This window comes from Phoca vitulina, unplaced genomic scaffold, assembly GCF_004348235.1.
Source record: "Phoca vitulina isolate PV1807 unplaced genomic scaffold, GSC_HSeal_1.0 scaffold22, whole genome shotgun sequence".
In the NCBI taxonomy this organism is placed as follows: domain Eukaryota; kingdom Metazoa; phylum Chordata; class Mammalia; order Carnivora; family Phocidae; genus Phoca; species Phoca vitulina.
The window spans coordinates 23982465-24005729 of record NW_022589725.1 but is presented as its reverse complement, the minus strand read 5'-3'; the positions used below and the strand labels follow the sequence as shown (position 1 = coordinate 24005729).

The window sequence follows — 23265 nt, the reverse complement described above, 5'->3', positions numbered from 1 at the left end:
ACTGCCACAAAACCATGCCCAGACTAGCTTGCTGGAGGATGAGAGACCATCAGAGCCAAGTTGCCATAGTCAAAGGCCAACACCCACACGTGAGTGAGCCCAATCAAGTATGTAGAACTGCCAAGACAACCCACGGCTGTTCTTAGGCACCACAGCATAAATGTATTGCTGTGTGCTCCTGAGTTTTTGTGTTTGTTAGGCATTACCTGAGCAATGGGAAGCTACCACAAATGTTAAGAAAAGAACGGAGAGTGGGGGCAATCGGAGAGGCTGGGCAGGGGGGCTCTGTCAGGACCAGTGGCCAGGAGTATCTGCCTGGGAGAGGAGACCCTGCAGGTTGAATGCATAGGCCAGCACATGTCTGAAGGAAGTGGAATAGTTACCAAGATGGGGCTCAGAACTGGGGTCCCAAACATGGGCAGGCACCAAGACCAGTTAATAATGGTGATCAGAACTTCGGCAGGTGACATAGTCAACTAGATTAGAGCTGGGACCAGGGCACCACTGAACACACTGGATCTCTGGGCTTTTGAGGTTCAGATGGAGGACTGGGGGGTACAGGAAGACTGGCCAGAGCAAGAATAACAAGCAGAGGTCAGGGTCAAGAAGTTAAAGTCAGAAGCTAGGTCTTCTGATTCCCTTGGTTTATTTCATCCACTAATGCTGACTGTGGTTTTGCTTGGGGCCAGTTCCAAGCTTCATGGGTTCAGGGCATAAGCACAAGACTGATTTCTGAGAGTGTATGTTGCCAGGATCGCCGGCAAGGAGCAAGGTGCTAAAGCTAGATGTCCATGCGGATGTGAGGAAAGGTTCCAGGAGGCTTGTCTATACCAGGGGTTCCCAACCTTTCATGTGCATCAGGATCCCTACACACCTGCCCTGAGCTTCAGATAAAAGTGACTGGCCCCAGAATGAGAATCTCTGGGGAGTGAGGCTCCTAAAGGCTTATTGTGCAAAACAGAGAATCCAGGCCTGAACAAGGGACCAGAAATTAGCTGACGTCAGGGCCCTTGTCACATAAAGCCCTAGCACTGGCTCAGGAGGTGAGTCTGCAGATGGGGGGACGTCCGCGGGGAAGGCAGTAGAAGGGAGACGAAAAGCCCGCAAGAGCAGGCAAACTCAGAGTTGCCAGTACTTGGGGCACACCTTTGTTTACTTGAATAGACAATTAGCCATTCAATTGCCCCCTGTGATGTTCACATCACTCAAAATAAAGGTCAAACCTGCTTTCAACATACAACAAATGATTTCAATACTAAAACGGATTTTAATCCCCAAATATCTGGAGAAGGGGTGATATCCAAAATTGTCTAAGATTGTAAGCCAAGAATAAAGAGCTTATTTTTGATTCTAACAGAACCTGTACAGGATTTTTTTTTTTTTTCCTGCAAATAGACTCCTCTTGGAAAATGTCTTCAAAGGGTCTCTCATACACTTGTTATGTACCCATAGTCAGCTTTTACAGAGTAGTTTTCTGAAGAATCCTACCTAAGGTGCTAGAATCCACCCACATCATTTATCTCTCGTTAACATGACCAAATTGAAATACTTATAAGAAATTTGGTTAAACTAGGAGAGAATTCCTCAACAGTAGAGAACAATACAACTCTGTAAGCTCTATATACTCCTTAGCTATTGACCCGTGCCTTAAAAGAACAGCAACAAAATGATGCTTTTGGCTTTTGAATTGTCTGCACTGACAACTTGTTAAGTGTGTGTAAACTCTAAGTAAACTGGTTCTCATAAGGGCATATATGAGGAAGATGCATACGTTTAATTTGTGGCCTTTCGCATTTTGTTTTACTTAACACTTATATGGCACTTCCTGTTTGCCAGGTACTGTTGTAAGTGCTTTCGAAATTTTAATTTCTCTCATCATCGTAATAACCCTCTGAGGAAGGCCCTATTATTATTGCCATCTTTCTTGAGCAAACTGAGGTTCAGAGAGGTTAAGTGACTTGCCTGGAGTCACGTGCAGCCAGAGCCCTGTAGCCTAGCTCTGGAGTGTTATTAACCAGTACACTATGTTGACTGTTTTTCCCTTCTTCCTAAAAGAATCTTAGAATCAAGGGTGGGTATCTATAGACCGATTCTCTACAGAGGATGGTAGAGCAAAACAAAGCAAACTTTTCTCCTTTAGGATAAATGTAAGGCAAGGCATTCCTTCTTCACCAAGCCCTCTTTTAACTGGATGCTACAACCACTGCACGCTGGGGATCACCCTTCCATGTTTCTAGAATCTTCATCATTCTCTCCAGTCCCTGGCGCCCTTCGGTCTTCATTTGCATTACTCCCAGCCCAGCCCTAAGTACTTCTGTCTTTGATCTGACCCAGTTCATTATTCCCAAAGTTCAGAAAGATGTTTCTAAAACGCAAAGCTGTTTTCTGGTCTATCTCTAATGTCTTCAATGCCACTGTTTCATTCTGTGATAAAAGCCAGGTAATTTAGCCTAGCAGATGATGTGCTTCGTGTTCAGGTCCAGTTCGTTAGCTGGCTCCACACCTGGCACACAGTAGGTGGCCTTGTTCCTCCACATGTCCCTTTGCTTAAGCCACGCTGAGCTGTTGCCTTTCTGCTCTCTCCTAGAATTCCCTTAACTCCTCCCTGCCCCCTCCAACTGGCATCACCAGCCTTCACTAGGTAATTCTAATGCATCCTTCAAAACCCAGCTCAAGCATTCTCTTCTCCCACTGACCTGGATGCCCTTTGCAGTGCTCCAGGAGGAGCCAAGGTACTTCTCTCCTACCCTGTAGGGGTCCCTCAAAATGTGAATGACAGACAGCAGCGGCAGCATATGGAAGCTTGCTGATGTGGTTTCTCAGGCCTCAACTTAGACCTACCCAATCAGAATTTCTGGGGATAGAACCTGGCAATTCATGATTCTTCTGCATGCTGAGGGCGAAGCAGCCCTGCCCTGGACCTTTTGAGAGCACATACCACATCTTATTGGGTCTCTGACTCCCCAGGATCTCTCTTACTGACTGGGATAAAGCAAAGGATCAATAAATGGTCAGGTCAATGGGTGAACGAACATTGGGTTAATCCTTTGATTCATTAAACCTTATGTCTTTTACCTAGGAAACATGGAGTATTCATCAATGCCTCCAAACATTCTTAGAATTGGAATTTGTCTTTAATTTTGAATTGGCTAGGGTGTTTTGGCACTATTCTTAGGGGCACTGAAATAATTTAAAGTTTAGGGCTGATCAAGAAAAGCACAAAAATGCACAGAGTTGTCTCTCAAAAGTACGTTTTTATGTATTCTACTGTACAGAAGGTGGTACCCTCTGCTTCAAGCTCTGAAAGATTATTTGCAGCTTTCCTTAAATTGTCCTCTTTCTTTTGACTATTTTTTGAATATAGTTTAGGAAGGAAAATGCAAATTGTACAGCCACAGTAAAGACTGCTCCATATCAAAATATCTCAGATTCTCTGGTTTCTCACAACAATCTTTATGCTATCTGCTGCTTGGAAAGCTTTCTTGCAGCACTTTACGCTAAAATTAAGAAAGCTACTAGTAGGACTTGTTTTTCAACTTTTTTCAGGTATAATTTCACTCCTCTCAAACAAACTGATAAAGACATAGTCTGTTAAATATAAACTGCTCACCAACATTGTAAACAACAACAACAACAAATAAAGTGCCTGAATTTTGAAATAATTTTTGGTACTGTTGTTCCACAAAGGGAAAAAGGACACCATTCTTGAGGTCTGACACAAAGCCCCTCCTGCCTTCGTAGCAGTTAGACTGGTTACTACCAAAACCAGCTTAAAGAGAAATCAGTTGGGGCAAACTAACACCAAAGTGCTGATAGTTGAATAGATCACTTGAATCACATCCAGTACACAGAATTAAAGTACACGTTAGACAAAGTAAAGAGCAGGTGTTTTGGTTATTTATCTTGAGGTTAAGGACTTTATAGATGGCAGAGTATAAAATTGCATCTGCTAGTAAAACTGCTGTCCAATGGACACCAATATGAACGGGCAAATAGAAAACAAGGGTCATAAGGATAGTTAGGGTTGGCATTGATGGGAATTACTGCCCCTGCCACGCTCCCTCTAAAAAGGCTTAAAAGAGGCAGCAGAGAGGGGAGATGCCCAAGTGAGAAACGCACCCAAAGGTTCTTCAGCAACTGATCTATGCTGCTAGTGGCCTATGCTGCTTGGTGTGGGACCGGGTCAACCACGTCTTCAACTCTGCCTCACCAATACTTCCATCTCACCCACAGGGCAGTATCCTGATTGAGGTCTTTTCACCAGTGCTTAGGGTGGTTATATTATGAAATAACTGAGGGAATTCTATTTTTGAAAAATTTCCCCAGTTTTTTGTTTTGCTAGATGATGTATTTTAAAAAGTGGAGGATAACATGAAATGTTGAGCAAAGGGAGTAGTTGGTCAATAAATGTAAATGGCTCAGAAAAAGATGTTGAAATGTACTAATTTGAAATCGAAAGTGTAGTCAACTTCCATCGACACATCTCAAAGGCACCCAGAGTCCTACTCTAATGAACACTTAGGGTAACCACAGGTTTTCAGGCCACTTGCTTGTTTCGGCCTCTACGTTTCATATGATTTAGTTCCTCAAGAGTACTTTCCTCCTTTCTATTTTCTCCCAAGTTTAAGTTCATGGCTTTTGTAGGCAAGCCATCGGGTCCACAGGGAGAAGAGATAATTTCCGTGACATGTTGATCCTGGGTGCCAACAAAGAAGGATCATTTCCAATTGTTTTGGGATATTGAAAACAACCATATGTGGACTAAGTTTAAACAGCAACTGAGAAAACAGCTGACTTTCCTGAATTAAAGACCTTTGCAATTTAGGTTGTATCTGTAATTAAGCTGATTAGAATGAATATTTCCAGTTTCTTTATTCTCTGGAATAATTCCAAAATTCTTCTGAGCAGGTACGCTACAGAGGCTGAGCAGATGAAGTGATTAAACAAATACATGCCCGTGTATATGTAATTATGTATGAATGTGTGTGCGTGTGTGTATATGTATTACTTGATATGGGCAAATATAATGGAAAACTAGCTGAGCACATAAAAATTATATTCAAAATTCTCATATGACATTTATTTTTTTCATTCAGAGACTTAAGCTATTATAACAAAGCAGGAACAAGCAGCACTGGTTACATCTAAAGCTAGATGTGATTCAGTATCCAAACCCCCTTAGTACAGCCAGATCCACAGATATGTGAGCGACTATAGCATCAGAATAACAGCAAAGCATGAGTTCCATATAGGGAATATAAATGCACCCATTCACTTCCTCTCATTAACTTCACAGTCAGGCTTTAAACAATGCGATTGATTAACATATTCATTGTTCTCGATGCTTTTGCCTCAAATTTTTACATCTTTAGGGATCAAAGATATCTGAATAACTTAAGCAAACAAATGCTCCTGCAAAACCATCTCTGTAAAATGCAGTGGCACCAAAAGTGCCAGAATGGATTTTTTATTGTTTCAAGGGACCTACAAAAATGCTAAGGAAAACAAATCTATGAACCAATTTTACTTTTATTTGCATTTAACATGATTATACACATTCATGTGTCTAACAAGATCTGCACTGTTACATTAAAAATACAGTACAATAACATTCAACATGAGGTACTTCATATTTATATATTTTTCCTTCATAAATAATGCTGTAAGCTACTAAATTCAAGCACTCTGATGCACAAGTGCTAGTGTCTTGAATTAGCTGAGCTTATTTAAACACCTTAAAAAATAAAAAGACAGTTCAGTGCAATAATTATGTAGAAATTAGACCATTTACTTAAATACTATATTAAGATATGCTTAAAGAATGTTACATTAGAACCGCTAGCCTAGTTCCCCTTTATCCCCAGTATGAACAACGACAAAGACTGCCAGATATATTGGGAAAAGCATCTACAGAGTATTGTTTAATAAAGTTGTGTTTATACACTAGAGTTGCCTGCCTTGAGAACAATGGTTTCTAGTTTTAAAAGCTACAAAATTCGAGATTACCAAAGAAAATAAAGCAAGCACGTTAGCTTTCATTCCATGTTGTTGAAAATGCAAAAGGGAGAATAGGATTTAAAATACAAAATTTCTTATTCTAAATACAATTTTCAAATTTAACCCACGGCTCTCGACACCAGCCAATCGGGTGGTGGACGTGTCTTCTCTTTTTTAGCTAACGGTGATTGGCATAAAACCAAGCTCTCATACCCCCAGTGTACAGGATCTCCCTCGGCTTTCCCCCAGCAGTTCCCTACCCATGTGGAGGGCATCCTGCTAACAGGAGCACTGACAGTGAGCGTTACTGAATGAACAATCTTCACTCTAAGGTTATCACACCCACCTCAACAATCTGAGATGATGACATTAGTGCTAAATCGAGTTTCTTCTCCTCTGGCTTAAAACTGAGTGCCTTCTAATCAGGTATACAGCCTACCAATTTGCATGGTAGCTATGAGTTACCGAAATGTTTCATCATAATTTAAAAGCAAAATCCTTTATAGAAGTATTTTTTAAGTTGAAAACATACCTTTATTTCATAGATACTTTGCCAAAACTACTGTCATCTTCCTAATAAGAAATAATTGTTAGATAATTTTGGAAAGTTGTCCTGGGAGTACTCATCTATAATCACCAGTAACAGCTTTTGATTATCTATGCTAACAGACATAGGTAATGGCAAACATGATTAAAACATTTCCCATAATCCAGTGTTCTCCTCCACCAGGGAAGCCGGCCAAAAGCAACAAGCCCACATCTACGGGGGGAAAAGGTGGCCCAGAAGCACAGTGAATAAGGTAAGGGTAGTCACTTCCTGGGGCCTTGCTGGGGCCAGCAGGGGGACCATTTCTGTCCCACCTCTTACTGGCCAGGCAGGGAGGAGACGATTCCTGAGTCGGCAAACACACTTGCATGCACATGGACGTGCACGGACGCCCACAACGCGCACGCACCCGCCCACCCCAGGACTAACCCCTGGCTCCAAACAAGCCAGCTTGGGACTCGCAGAGCAGGAGAAGGAGGCGGCCAGGGACCACACTCTGGGTGGTGGGGGAAGCCATCTCAGGATCATGCTGAGCAGAAAAGCTGCCCAGAAACACATGGATACTTCAAATGGAAGTGAACACACTGGACACTACCAGGGTCACAGGCACAAAACCATCACAAGCCATCACTGAAGGAGAATTTTGGGATGAGCTTTTCCCTCCTTTGTTTACATTAACCATGTACAAATAAGAGGGCTGGATGTGATGCTGATGCAGTGAATATTAGGTACAATCAAGTGTATCGCTCCAGACCTTTTTTTTTTTAAAACCCTGCAGGCGTTTATTGGCACTTTAAGGATGGCCAAAGGCCAAATTCTAGCAGTCTAGGAACAGGACATAATTATAATTAACAAAGAAGATAGTATGTGGTCAAAGTAGATCAGGTAAAGTGTATTTTGGATTAAAAAAAAAGAAAAATCAATGAATAAAAGTATCTTATTACATTAACATGTAGTGCTACAAAACTAATTGTTACTCCATATATCTGAAGAACTGTTTGGTCCTCTTTTCATGGGAAAAAGGGAGTAAGAATTCTATACAGTATAACTTACAAACACAAGCAAACAGTGGGGATCAGAAGCAAGTGAGGAGAAGACTGGCTTTTTCAAATGGTATATTCTATTATGCCATGAAATAAACTATTTGTAGAATGGGACTTTTTAAGGTCTCCTTTATAAGCTGTTTTAAATTAATAGGCCTGTGATTTTTCCCTATTGACAATAAAAATGTGTAATTTAGTTAGTTCTAAAAGAAGCATCTGTACTGCAATAGTTTGTCTTCTAAACTAAAAGAATAAAAACCTGCTTGTAGTAGGTCATGGCCTAAGCAAACATCCCATTTCCTGTTTTCCTATTTTACACGGACACTTTGCAGTGTTTAACATTTAACAATCTTATGAATTTAGGATTTAAGAAAAAATAATGCCCAGAGTAAAATATTTAAAATGAAATAGGAGCTAAACATAACTACTGCCTACTTTCTAAATTATTACTTATGAAGCAAAACTTCTTTCAAAATTGTACACTGAGGTTTACCTGTAATTTGGGGTGGGGTTCTCTTTAAAAATAACTCTTATCATTATTATTTTAGAGTATTTATTTCTATTTGTCAAAATAAAGCCCTAAAGGAAATTCAGGGTGATCCTGAAAATTTTAAGAGGGACAAAACTGGGAGGTCAGTGGGGCAGTTGGAAAAGAGCACAAATTCTCCCCAGGTGTATAGACGCAACTCTAAAAACCACAAAGCCTTAATAAGAACTTGGCTCTTTTAAGCATATAGTTAAAAGCTGAATGCTGCATTTTTGCCTGTACATAATTAAAAGGTTGAAAGAAATCAGAAACTGCCTACAGCTTCGTTCATTACAAATTACCTGCGCTGATCATGTATCTGCAGATGAGCTAAGCATCAAGCGAGTGGGAACCACATGTGCACCTCAGAGCTCACACCGCTTTGGGAGGGGTTTTCAAGCATAGAATATGAGTTCCGGGATCTGCCCACCCTGCACCCCAGTGCCATTGGTGCTATCCGAGGAGCACTGGAACTGCACAGTCACCTTGCCACACTGAACTTCCGTCATGCCTTCCTGTCCGAAGTAGCTGAGTTCATTGCCATCCAGTACCACGCTGGCTGTGTAGAAGGTGTCTGGCTCAATCTGCACCGGGTACTCAAACCACACGGGGAAGGTATTGCTGGAGCCGTCTGAGAAGTACTTGCTCAAGTTCTGCCCTAGGACAACGCCCTGCCGCTTGAGTTCGATCTTGGCGCTGTACTCTGCAGAGCCACAGCTGGAGCCGTACAGCCCAAAGCCAGCGATGAACACTCTCTTGTCAACCGCAAACTGGATGCTGTCACAGCGGCCCCGGTAGCGCCACTGGTTGCTCCGGTAGGCACATGACTGGAAGCGGTGACAGCGCTGGGGGACGAGGCCCTTGCGGGCTTTACTCACAAACTGCAACTCGGGTTTCTTGGCTGCCGTGTACCAGAGGAAAATGTCATTGGTCTCATTGAGAGTTAAAACTCCAGACTGGGCAGCACCGTTTGCAAAATCATCCAGGGCCATCGTGGGGATGCGGATCAGGTAAAGTGCCTTTCCGAGGACCTTGCGTTTATTTTCAATGCTCAAAGCTAGATCCTGCCGCTGGCATTCCACTTCGGCCCAGTTGAGAGCTGCCTCAAAAACCACAATTTCTTTGGCATTCAGAGTTTCCCTGCGGAGGATACTTTCTAGAGTCTGGAAGTCGATATCGCAGAATCCCTCAGACTTGAGAGCTAACTCAGCCTGGGCATCGATCACCTCCCAGCAACGCTGGGTCAGGTCCGGCTCCTCAAACAGGCAGCTCTGGGAGAGAAGCACACAGGCATTCTTGGCGCTCAGGCTGGTCTCCAGGAAATTAACGCAGGCGCGGGCGAGGTGAGGGACGATGTACTTTTTGGCAGCATAAAGAGTGGCCAGCACTGTGTCAGCAGCCAAGTCAATTTCATCACAATAGATATATCTGAAAGACAGCACACAGCATATAAATGGAATTTTCACAAAACGAGCGTGTCCAGCAAGAAAAGATGCAACTACTTTCAAGTTAGTTCCAAGAAAATCATCTTATGTGACAGTTATTACAAAAATGATTAGGGAGTAAAGAAACATCTGAAATATGTTCATAAATTATTAATATTTCAACTCAGCAGTAAGTCTGTATTAATTAAAGACATTAACTTTGTGTTACCATTCTAGCCTCTATTTTATAACCTGCATTCAATGTCTTCTCAAAAAAACAGAAGATACTAGAACTGTTTGAAAAAAAAACTGTATATCATAGTATTAACCAAAAAAAAAGGGGAAAAATTGCTGTTAAATACACCATATTATATTTAATCAAATAATCATCTCTGGAGTGCCTGCGTGGCTCAGTCGGTTAACATCTGCCTTTGGCTCAGGTCATGATCCAGGGGTTCTGGAATCGAGTCCAGAGAGCCCCGTGTCCTGTTGGGCTCCCTGCTCTGTGGGGATCCTGTCCCTCTCCACATCCCTTGTGTGCTCTCTCTCTCATTCAAATAAATAAATAAATTCTTAAAAAAAAGGAATAATCTCCTTATGTTTCAGAAGTGCTCTCTCTCTATATATATATACATAGTTTTATTTTAAAATTTTCTGTACATTCAGATAGAAACAAATGCCTTTAATACTATGTTGGCAATGATTACACCTTAATTCTTTTAACTAAGTATGACTTGAATTTTCCCTAAACACAAAATAAAACCTGAGATTAAGAAAGACATTTTTCAAGTAGTTCTAAATTCAATAGATTATAATCTATGGATTTCAAAATTATCTTCCAGTTGCCTTTACATAGAATCCAACACAGGCTTTGTAACTGGCTTTTTTTTCTTTTTAAACTCTAAATTCGTTCTTCTCTCCTCCCCACATTTCTTCTACCTTCAGAATTAAAGAATGTATTATTTCTGGATGTATTTAATTAAAAGACAAAAGCAAGAAAGCCAAAATATGCACCATTTTTATGATTCTATAAAGTATCCCTATGTCAGGAGATAAAACACTTCTTGGTGATTTGGGGGGATGGTGGCAGTCTCCCAATACAGTATGTAAAAGCAAAAATCATCTGCTTCTTTTAGATTGCCATGGATGAGTACAAGAAAGAGTCAGTGAGAACTACATATGGGTGAAAAGTACATTCTGATAACACTTAACTTTTAATTTTTTCCAGTTAAAGCTAAGGTGTTTAGCTACTTGCTGTGAAGTTTTCCTTTAGTTACTGTATTTTAACTCAGTGAAACACATATAAGAAAAGATCAGTAATGGCTTCTGCAAAAAAGGAAAAAACCCCACAGTGATGATGATAAGAAAAATGTCTACAATCACAAATGAACCTCCATTTTTACTCCCAGGAAGCTTTCTCTTCTGATAGGCTAAGCCATATACCACTGGCCAAGACTGACTCACATAATACCAGCAGCTCGGTGATGCTCTGACCTGAGAACCAGGACGATGGCGAAGAATCTGGAACAAGGTCAGCACTTTGTGGCTCTTACCCTGGAACTGTCAAGTGAGCAGTCTTCCCTTTTTCTTGATGGTTCCCTTTCTAGGAATACTGGCTACTCAGCCATACAACGAAGTTGTCTGGAAAAACTGGCCTCCACTATCTGTGGCGACAGTGCAGTCCTGATCAACTATGGCCCAACAGCAAACAGCACCTTACTACATTTCTGATTCTTACCACTTTTGGTGGACTGCATGTATAATTTTAAAAAGCTGTATTGAGATATATTCTAGGTAATACATTTGTAAGAAAAGATGCAAATGGAATGACTTGGGTGAAATGTAGTTCTGTAATTCTTACTCGTGTTCCCTAATTATGTCTCTCTCTGGCTGAAACAACACAACACTATGCTGGACTGCAGTGCAGTCAAAATGCTGAACCAGTGTTAGCGTTCTCCTCTGCGAAAGACAATGTCAAACATACAAAGCTCACTTGACTGGAAAACAAAACAAAACAAAAACCTTCCCAGGTAAAACTGGTTTCTGTACATGTATCTCTAAAAGATTAGAAAGGTCACTAAGTGTTGGTTGTTTCAAAGTGGTGAATTAGTTTACCTTTTGGTACTTCACATGCTCACTTATCTTTAATTTCCCTATTTCCCACTGTGAAAGTTTCAGTCAGATGCAATTAGATTACAAAACTACAACATAAATAAAGAATACTTTTAAGTTCTACAATTAACTGCAGTACTTATTTTTCAGTAGGAGCAGTCAATAAATATCTCGCAACCTTTTAACCATTTGTGGGATTATCATCCAACTTGTTGACACACAGTAATTTTTTTAACAAACATATTTATTCTAGGGAACCAAAATCCCTACAGCAGTAGATAACCTTGGACACTGGATATACTTGGTGTGCTAGAAGAAGGATTGAACAAAAACCATAAAACATTATTTGAAATAATCACTGCATGTTAATCACAGGGTAGACTATGACACTGTCCGGCAGCAGTGCACATCAGAGAAGCGGATTCTATTTAGCTGGTCAACACATACTGGATTCTGAAAAAGACCTATGAGACAAAAAACTATTTTTTAAATAAGTATATGTCTTACAGCTTTGCATTTTTATACTGCCAATTAAAGTTTTCCTATAAAAATACATATAAAACTATAGAAAACTATTCATCCCTCTCAAAAATGTCTCCTCTACTATCAAATGCAAATGCTTCTTTATCTTTGAGAAATGGTATCTGATTTTATGTAAGAGTATGCACATGTACTTATGGGCAAAGATCAGATTATTTTAACACAGCAAGTTTTATATTTGCTGACAGGAAACAGTAACTCCTAGAAAACTGAGAAATCTCTTAACTAGTGGTACTTAAACAAGGTATATTATTTCTGGAATTGTGAAACAAAAATATAATTTATGTCTTTAGAGACTTCTTCATACACAATGCTGTCAGAGAGAACATGCGCTATTAAATAATCCTGCACGAGAAAGTTGTTTTTCTTTGATTGTGAGTCGTTAAAAATCAAATCACTATCCATGCCACTTGCTCCCAAATCCCATGCCAAGGTGTATGATAAATGCCTGCCCCATTCCACATGCTTTCCCCCGAAAGATGCACAGTAGTTTTCTCCAAAAACCATTTACAAGGTAAGCAGCACCCTCTTTCTTCATCAGTCTCCCTTTCTTATATTTAACTGAGAAACCAGCAGAGTACAAACACAGCATAAACAAACTCTTTCTAAACAAACGAACGATGCTTACTTCAGCATAGCGAGAAAAGCAGCAGGTTCGACATCTGGTATACGGATTTCATCTTTGTCCTCAGCAAGTTCTCCGTAAAACATTGCATGGAACACAGAGCTCCCAACAGCTAAAACATACTGTGGAGAAAGGGAAATCTTATTTCATGCACTAAACTGAAAGCATTTTCAGTAAATCAGTCCAGAAAAACAACTCTAAGCAATCAGGGTTTAGTGGACAGGGAGCACCTACACCTGCGCTTTCTTCAAAGTCAAGGGACAGTGTTTATCTTGCCGTGAAAGCAGAAGATAGATGTTCATGCAAGCCAGTCTTTATGCTGCTAACTACCTCAAGGCTTTAAGAGATTAATGTCTTAAGTTCTCTCATTACAAAATAAATAAATAAAATAAAAGCTTATCTAACCAATTTCTAGGGGAAGGGTAAACATGACTTTCCTAACCTGTCACAACAACTTCCCATGACTGGAGAGTTAGGAGGGCATGTTTTTGTGTGGGATGTAAAGCAGGATAGAAAGAAACAAAGGAAAAAAAAATAAGCGTGGCCAAGACTCTTTGGAGAGGCTGTGCCTTCTCTGTGATGGGTGAAATGCGCACTGCCTGCCATCGGCAAGCTGCCCACCCCAACCAACTTTCAGGCTTATGGAGAGGGTCCTTCTTTGTAAATCTCAGCACTAAACCGGTAATGCAGCTGTTGCTTACTTTGTGTCCTGGCAACCGCTGAGTCCCACCTGGTGGCCCAACCACAAAATGTACATCTGCCATCAAATCATTATTGAACATCACTGCATTTCTATAAACAGAGGCAATTCATTAATGCACAGCAGCCAGCAGTTTTAACACCCCCTCCCCAACATACAAAACCCACAAAAGATTCACAAGCTAAGCAACAGTTTAGTAACTTCAGGGTAAAACTACAAATCAAGATTCCAACTAAACAACTGTTTGTGATCATTGCAAACACATGGGAAGTAACTAAGTCAAAAAAAAACCAACCAAAAATTATCCAAACTTTTCACTAGATTAAAGGACAAATAGAAAGTTTCTATCTCCAAACCTTCCATGGTCAGTAGACACAAGCCTGCCACTTAAATGTCACAGCTTGCAAAAACATTTTTATCTAAGAGGAAAACAGCTGTACTATTTTGGAAAAGATACAAGGCAGTTTTCCATTACCGATAAAGCTTCTGGGAAAAGAGGAAACACAGACTTATGTTAAAATACATTATAGGTTGTGCAAAAGCAGAAACTTCAACCCAGGAAAACTTTTAAAGTAAATATGCCGGCCAGGCACTTACCTTTCTCGAATGGTGGGGTAGAGACCCTGCCAGTTTGGGGCCGGAATAAGGTTGTTGTTACTGAGATTCTGCTGGTGGTACTGCTGGACAGTGGTGCTGCTGGAGTTGGCTGGTTTTTTACGCGGGAATATATCAGCAGCCATCTTCTTCTTCTTTTTAGTCTTCAAGGTGATTATTTCATAACAAACTGGGGGCAACTTGCTGCCGCCGCTGCTGCTGCTGGTATTTGTCTTCTTCGAGCTTTTCTTGGACCTATTCTTTACCGTCTCTGGAAGCATCAAGAAGAAGGTGAGACATTTCATGTTCTTTTCCTTGTCATCTACCATGAGTACAGTATGTCTCTCTTTATAGCTAGATAGCCCAAATTGGTGCAAACATCAAGGAAAAGAGGCTGGCACGAGCCAAGATGTTAACAGAAACCAACAAGCTGCTATTTTGCTTCTTTTCTCGGCCGGACAAGGTGACCTTTTCACTATGTTGAATAGAAACTGGCTTTAAGTTTTATCCAGTACTGGGTCTGCTAAATACATCTCCATCATGATTCCTATTTCTCTTATTTGCTCATAAAAATAACCCAGTTTCCTAGATCACCTGAAAATGCTACACTGAGCGAAGATGACAGGCAGCGAGCTGTAGCACTTGTTTTCAGAATTAGGTTAGCAAGATGTGCTGGAGCCGTGCGAGTCTGTTCAGCCGGCTGAAGTTGTGTGGTGAATGGATGGGAGGAGAGTAGGTATTACAGCCCTGCAGATGGAGTCAGACAGCCAGTGCTCGGAGCCAATAGCTGAAGTCACCAATCATGATTGGACCAAGCAAAACAGTGACACCTATTGTAACATGCAGAGCTCTGATATTAAAGGAACAGCAGTGGCATTCTGTTGTCTCCTGTATTACTGCATATTAAAATAAGATAAACAACCTATGAAATAGATCTGCAAACAGGAAAGGAACAGTTTGTGCTCACAAATTTCTCTTCAGTAGATGTACATTTTTATTTCCCCAGTTAAACAAGCAGGATCAATTAACAAAGGGTAGGGACTGATATCTACTCTGTATTTCTAGTAAAATCTTTATCCCGGCAGCATTTAGTTTCAAATACTTCAAACAAAATCCTCCTTTCTTCCCGCTAAAAGGGATTATTAATAGCAAAACCATACTAAACAACACACTTATTACAGCTTAATGGAAAGGAATGCTGTTTTTCTTTTTCCAGTCTCTTTGAATGCACGTTATAGTCTAGTGCAAAAGAAGAGAGATGAGGTCATGTGTTCATTTTACCTCCCAACATTTTCTAGTTCCTATGATCATCTTTGACAGGAGTCCCAGATCAGAAAATACTTTCAATCAGACTAAGATTATACCAGTAGGTTTAGCTGCACTGAAGCAAATTTTAGATATAAAAAGTAAGACTCAAATTAGACAAATCTGTATTTAAAAGTTATAATTCACTAAAAATATGTCAGATGGGCCCTGCTCAGGATCTCAAAATCCAGCCTAAATGTTATGGCTACATTTAACTTGTCATAATTTTAAAGAATATAATCCACAACTTCTAACACAAAACCAGTAATAAGGCTATTCAAAATGATAAACGTTCTGATGCTGCTTAGTTAAAATGCAAACAGGTTCTCTCTGCTTTGAATCAGAAGACTATCCACTACTATGTATGTGGTTTTCATGGATGTGAATCTCCCAACAATTTCTAGCTTTGTTGAGCAAGAAAAAACAAAACACCTGCTACAGGCTCCACACATGCTTGCTTATTTCTAAAGAGGGACTAATGAGATTTAATCTTACCCCTATCTGTCTATCTGGATTCCTCTCATTGGTTCCAAGTGCAGCAGCCATTTGCTCCCCCCCGTCCCCCAGACCTAACGCAGCCTTCACGGCCACAGCCTGCTTGTGGCACAGCATTCATCTGAATAATGAGCGCCCGACAGAGCGAGGACTCAACAAATGCACTATGCTGGTTATTGTAAACTGATAATCTGCTGAGGAGAACACACTGAAATCAAACTTTGAATCCCTGGGACCCTAAATCACAAGACAGCCAAGGAATATCCTCTTTATTGTCATCATTATTACTCTTAAAACTGCAAAGCCAGTACAAGACAGGCTATATACATAGAAGAGAACCAACGGTCTTTACCACAAGGCTATTCATGCCCGTTTTAGATGGACCCTGAAGTGCTGCTTATTGGTTACAATTATTGTGTGTTCCCAATCACAGGGCTACCACACACACACACACACACACACACCCTTTCGAATCACACGTTAGAGAGAGAGAGATCTAGAATAGTTTTTAAGAGTATGTGGTGAAAACTATGAAGGAGGAACACATGTGTGCTACTGAACTTCCTGACACCAACCTCCTAGGAAAACCCCCATGACAGGGAGGTCCTTCTGACCAGGATTAGTCCCATACATTTCAGGTCAGACAGCGATCAATTACACTGGAAAGGGAAATGACTGCTTTGAGACAGACATACTAATAATTGTCAACCGGACAGACAAAATACTAAAAGCACAAAAGTAGATACAAGAACTTAGAAGGCTTTGTGGCTTTTATTCATTTCACATGCAGTTCAACACCTTTTACCAAGAAAGCCTCGAACAAACACTACTCCTATACCACTAAAATAACAAATGCACGCAACAGCTTAAGAAAGAAAATTATATAATGTTTTAGAACATGTTCTTTCTGAAATTAAAGGTTTTAGGTATTTGGAAAATTAAGTTCTGTGGAAAAGCTTGAATATACTAGTTACACGAAGCACTGCTCATTCTGAATCCCCTAGAACAACGCTGCAAAGAGGGGCACTGTCACTCAGGAAATGTGGGGACTGAGGAGTATGGCTGTTTTAAAGATACGTTCTAAAATACAAAAAGTAATCCAATTAAAAAAATTTAAATGACATTTGAATTTCAATTTTTGTAGCCAATCTGAAAAGCATGAAAATGTTAATAAAACTAAGACATGGAAAACTTCCCAGCTTCGTTTTCCTACCATGGTTTAAAAGACAGGTAACATAAAGCCCCTGCAGCTGAGAGTGTGGCCCATGGCCCAGCAGCAGCAGCGGCGGCACCGCCCGGGAGCCTGCTAGAAGTCCAGAAATTCACCCAGAGTCTGGATCAGAAGTGCATCTTAACAAGACCCTCTAGGCAATCTGTATGACATTCAAGTTTGAGAAAGCCTCATGTAAGATTAAAATAAAGAAGGTTACCCGGTCTCCCAGTTATCCAGTATCAACATCTGGAGCCACGTTTTGCATTCAGTTATCAAGTGAGTGAAGAAATAATTCAAAATGATTAATTTGGTTTGGTCATAAAACTTAACCTTGATGTGTTACTCTGAAATTCTTCTGATTAGGCCCTAAATGTCAAAATTCTAGGATTCAGGTGTATGGACAGCCAACCAAGAGGCCTCAAAATATTTTTTGAAAAAGCTCAAGCTCAGATTTTTTTTTTTTTTTTAAAGATTTTTTTATTTATTCATTCGAGACACAGAGATACAGAGAGAGAGAGAATATGAGCAGGGGGAGAAGCAGAGGGAGAGGGAGAAGCAGGCTTCCCCCAGAGCAGGGAGCCCGACACGGGGCTCAATCCCAGGACCCTGGGATCATGACCTGAGCAGAAGGCAGAGGCTTAATGACTGAGCCACCCAGGCACCCCAAGCTCAGATTACTTCATAGGAAAACAACAGAGATCATTTTAGTGGGAAAAATAAAGGATTAAAGAATGCCAAGTGTGAAACAGATGAACCACTTAATATTTTGAAATAATCTACTTCACAATTCTATTTAAAAAAAATTATTGTGGCACAGCAAAACTAGCAATCAAGTAATGTGGTTCAGTCCTGGCTCAGCCACAAAAAATTGATTGTGTGTGTGTGTGTGTTGAAGGGGAGGGGAGTCTGACAAATCATTTAGCCTTTAAGGGCATCAAGTTCCTCAGCTACAATATGAAGAGGTTCTCTAGAATAGAGGAGTGTTTCTCAGTCTTTACCTTCAATCCTCAGTAAGAAATGCATTTTGTATTCGGACTCAGTACTAGCACGCACGCACACACGCACCCACAAATACAAAGATGGTTCACAAAACAAAAACTCTTAGCATGTTATGACAGTACAGATATTTTCTATCTTATTTTTCTCTTTTCTTTTTAATGTTGGTCTTGATCAATTCCGCTGATTTCATAAGCACAGTTTAAGTAATACTGGTTAGATGGTTTCTAATAGCTTCCACGGTTTAACGTCCAGGGTAGTTTTCTATCAAGAACTTGGACTAAGGGCAGGAAGGCAACGGCCGCACCAACAAAGGGCTTACACAACCGGAGTGTGCATTTACTTCCCTGGGAAGAGGGGCCACAGTTATCATCTGTCTTTCAGGGTAATCCATGACCCAGAGCACAATAAATATTATGAAAATTTAAGATTGATTTGAATATACAAAATATTTCTATCACTTTTCCCCTCTGCTTTCTTATCTATAGTCTATTTCATTCCCCCCCTGAAATTAAACATAAAGAGTTGAAACTCCATCTATTGAATCTGCAACCCCAAAACATTCCCCACTAGGCTGAAGGGTGGATAAATAAAGGATACCAGCCCAAAATGTATTTTCACATTTCCCTCTAAAACTTCTTTTCAACTGGCACTGTATCATTTGTTCTTACACCTCCTGAACTTTAAAGCTGTTATGAGACATGTTAATCTGCCCTAATAAAGTAAATCGGTCAAGAAGCCCATTAATCTTTTATGAAAGCACATATGTATCCCTCACTTTTTGAAAGTTCATGTTATGCACTTTGCTTTTATGAAAGACCTACATTAATACTGTTTTCACCAGCTAAAGGAAATCCAAAGAATTTTTGCTTTTTTCAAAGGAAAAGCAAAAACAGCATTCAGCCTATTTTGCAGTGAGTAGTTAGAGGCCACACACATCCCGAGAAAAGTGGCGCCACCGAGCTCCTTCCCCAGGAACTACACTCAGCATCAGGCTGCCATAGCTTTGCCACAGCATCTATGCTTTATCTTGATTTATTTTGTGCATCCATTAGCAAGATGTGTCCTAGAATATCAGAAAAGCCAAAAAGAGGTTATTTTTTGGGTCTGGGAACACTCAAAACTTTTTCTGAATAAAGTAATGGTAATTGCTTCTTTATGCCATTTTGGCTTACAAAAGATTTCACAGGTACACTATACTTTTGGATAGTAGGGGAAACCTGTACTTAAAATTCAACATGCTGATCTTGCAGCGTGTTAGGTGATTGGCATACAATAGTGAGCAAGATTAGGAACCAACCTTAAGAGGTTAGCTAGTCACAGTGGGTTTCAGATGATTTTTACAATTGTCAGAAATTTCAACCATCTTTATCTCTTTTCATTCAATTTCCAATAATAACAAGATTATCAGCAGAATTTAAGCTCACTTCAATCATCTTCTTCACCACTGGAAGGTCTGCCAGACATCCCTATTTAGCAGAATCCTGTACATTCAGTGTGGGGACCTGAATGAGGTTTGGAACTGAAAGGGACTCTAGAAATTATTTAATACAACTCTGTCCACAGATAAGGTGACTAGGTGTCCAGAAAGGCTTTGTGAATGGTTAAGCAGTGGGGCAGTGTCTGGACTAGAATGCAGATTTCCAGACTGGTTGCCTAATTTTGGCTGTTCCACTCATTCTAATTTCCATCCACAGTTAATTACCCCACATTTTTACACAATGCTTTATCTTCATACTTCTGATCTACTTTAAAAGAAAAAAAGATATATGCAAAACTTACAGATATGAAAACCATGAACATATATGCTCCTCACCCTGCAGGAAGAACTCTAGGACACTTTCTGGAGAGACATGGAGAGGAACTGTAACAGGAAGGAACATAGATGCCTAGCAGCCATGAGGAAGCTGCTCAAAAACAGAAGAGGCTTGCCAGGTAAAATGAAAGTTGGAAAAACCAGGCACTCATGATTTATACCAACAAATCCTATGTCTAACGATGCTGGCAAGTCTTGTTTAACTTGCTCTAATTCTGAACTTCTTGTCTGGACTTGTATATGGTTTACCACAAGATACCTAAACAGTTGCAGAGCGAGGTTAACTGAGGTTTAAACAAGGTAGGGTAGACTGTGGAAATGAGTATCACTTCCAAAAATTACTGACAGACCATCACAGAGGAGAGCATTTTAATTTAACCTGATAAGTCACGATGGAATAGTGTTTTGTTTTTGCTTACTTTTCAGTATTGAACAAAAGTTACACTTGTGATTTAGGAGGTAAAAAAGATAAGCAACAAAATGTTGGCAGTCCTTAAGATAGCAAGAGCTGCTGGAAAACAGGCTATATGCTTTCTAAATTTAGAAATAAACATGGAGTCAAGCATTGACAGCACGGTATAGTGAAAAAAAGCAAGAGCCAACAAAAAGTGACCTTAAGGTTATTTAATATCCATGAGCCTTGTTTTTTTCATCTGCCAAATGGGATAATTATACCCATTCAACCCTCTCAGGTTCACTGTGAAGGCAAGATAACATGTTTGTGAAAGCATTTTGATAAAAGTTGAAAACACTTTGCAAAGATAAGCTTTCACTATTAGTAACAATTGTACCCAAAGCAGGAAACATTTGTGATGTAATCTTCCAAAACAACAAAAACCCAAAGATTAATCTGGCACTCCCTGCCTTTATAATCTTCCAGGCTTCACAACTACTGACATTTCACCCCATCTGCAGGCTTGCTCTGGCCTCACTCACGGGCCAAGAAGGGCCTAGGTTGCTGAGGATCTTGCTGGTATTTTGCAGGTGAGGTTCAGTCATTAAGATGTGTGTTATACACTGTGATCAGGTCCCCACCTGATGGACAAATCTGCACCTGAAACCCCTACTCTAGGCTGGCTGTCCGCTTGACTTCGAACCTGTGAGAGCACCTCCCGGCAGATGCTCTGCTGTACCCACTTTCGGAGAGCCCAAAGCTGCAAGCCGTCCATCTGTGGAGCACATAGTAATGTCTAGACTAGCAACTCAAATTGGCTTCTCTCAACAATGACCTAGTTTTAACTGTGGCACCAAGGGTGATAACTAAGACAAGTATTTGGGCCTGGCATACCTAACTGCTGGCTGGAAGGATGAGGCTCATGGACAGTTTCACTAAGTCATTTCCTTTTCATCACACAGAGCTCCCGTTAACCTTAAATTGTACTTTAAAATGGGAAAATATGCCCAAAGGTAGAATGTGACTATTCCTTGAAGGCAGGAGCAAGGAGTCTTTTAAATATTCTGTATGGTATTTAACATGATATTTGATGCTTATAAGCTGTGTCGGAGGCACTTGTTTGGGATACTAAACACCTCATCTAAATCCCAAGTCATTCTCTATCATATGTTAAATGAGGTGATCTTGAGAAGGAACAGTATATAAAATTTACCATGAGATACTCTAAAGATAGCTATTTAAAGGACTACTATGAATTCTTTTGTAAAGTTTAAGATACTTTGGTAAACAAGGTAATCAATTGCTAATTTTTGTATACTCTAGATGATCTCCCTAGTAAATTTCCTCTTGTGTAAAAGTGATTACATAATCTCTTATTTTTTTCCAATTCTATAGTTTTCTAGGATTAAGAAATCTGTATGTTTGACAGGAATACTGACTTATTTAATATGGTTTTCTTTATATTTTAATATTAGGATTATAACCAATACCCAACAAAAACTATGTACATACATATGTGCCATATTTTATTTATTACTAACCTCTCCCCCATTTTAACATCTCTGAAATTAGGTTTATCTTATAATTGATGGCATCTCATGAGTACAAGTACTAGGACTTTTTCTTCCCTTTCTTCTTGGTACATAAAATAATAGCATATCTTACAACTGATGGCACCTTACAGTCAGTGAAATAAGGTAAAAGATATATAATTCAACAGAAAGGTCTCTCTTCTTTAGGTTAATTATTCCCCTAACCAGGCAAGATGGCAGCTCAGAATTCTGGCTCAACTACATCAGAATAACTGAGTTTTCATTAAATACTCATTTGATAAAGTATATAATCACAATTCTCAACTGAGACTGCTACTACGACAACCGATGATATGGCAGAAAGTCTAGATGGAAATTCCAAAATGAGAATCTCCATTGGTAAGTGTCCAGCATTAATACAATGCATTTCTTCTTTTTTTTTTTTAATACAACGCATTTCTAACATTTTCTCATGATGCACAACTAACAGAAGCCTATTAATTCTCTGGGTACTATTTTATACTGATATTTTATCAGTCAATCAAAGATTAACTAATAACAACACTATATACAGATTAAACCTGGAGCTAAAGGATTCCTTAGAAATTATTTTCAAACAAATAGAATCTATATTAAAATGTTAGTTTAAAAGGTAGAAATATCATTACCATAATACAATGATCCCATTTATATGTATGACTTTCACCTAGGTACTTAAAAACAATTTATCCAAAGAAAAGTAAAATCAGGCTTCAGAAAGTCTCTTCTGAGCAGGCCAGAAGGCAGACTGTACTGATCCAACAGGGGACATTAATCCTACTGGAAATGCCAGAACGGAATTAACTTTGCTGTTGCCTTCTCCAGGTTGGTTGTTGGCTTCAGCTGACAGAAGAAAACTATGTGCTAGTCAAAGAAAAACATTTTTTCACAGATTTTTTTTTTTTTACTTTAGCGGGTGCTATTTTTTCCCAATATTAGGAATAACCAAAAACATTTCCACAATCAGATCATTAAGAAAAAACCCAAAGCTCTTCTTCATTAAGGGTTAACTAAACTTAACTAAAGAATTCCTTGCTCTATTGGGAAAGTCATACTTTTCCAATAAGCACATGGAATGGGACAATGCTCAAACCACGAGATACTGTATATCAATACTGGTCATTAGCGACATAAATGTCACAGACCAATTTTCCCAACATCCACAACTCTTAGTCAAAAAAGCTCTACAAGATTAAAAAAATAATAAGATAACCAAATACAAGTCATCTAAATATGTGTTGTGCCCTTCGTCACTATAGAGTGCTTAGAAATGAATACTGCTTTCCTATCAATGCACCAACTACCTCCTGAAACACTTGAAGTAATGATATGCATTATCTTAGATTTAAAATTTTTATCACTGTAAA

General features: G+C 39.7%; 1 protein-coding gene across 3 annotated transcripts in view; it reads right to left on the bottom strand.

Moving 5' to 3' along the window:
• Positions 1 to 5511: 5511 nt before the first annotated feature.
• The window catches only part of BTBD3 (BTB domain containing 3), a 33803-nt gene continuing 16049 nt past the window's right edge, over positions 5512 to 23265 (bottom strand). The window contains exons 2-5 of one of the 3 annotated variants that reach the window (XM_032419416.1): positions 14112 to 14379; positions 13516 to 13606; positions 12818 to 12936; positions 5512 to 9541 (exon numbers count right to left, since the gene is read on the bottom strand). In XM_032419416.1, the coding sequence (XP_032275307.1) occupies positions 8509 to 9541; positions 12818 to 12936; positions 13516 to 13606; positions 14112 to 14254 (1386 nt within the window). In that variant the 5' untranslated portion in view covers positions 14255 to 14379 and the 3' untranslated portion in view covers positions 5512 to 8508. Of the gene's footprint in view, positions 9542 to 12817; positions 12937 to 13515; positions 13607 to 14111; positions 14969 to 23265 lie in introns of those variants that run through there. The other 2 variants (XM_032419415.1, XM_032419417.1) reach the window with 2 other exon arrangements.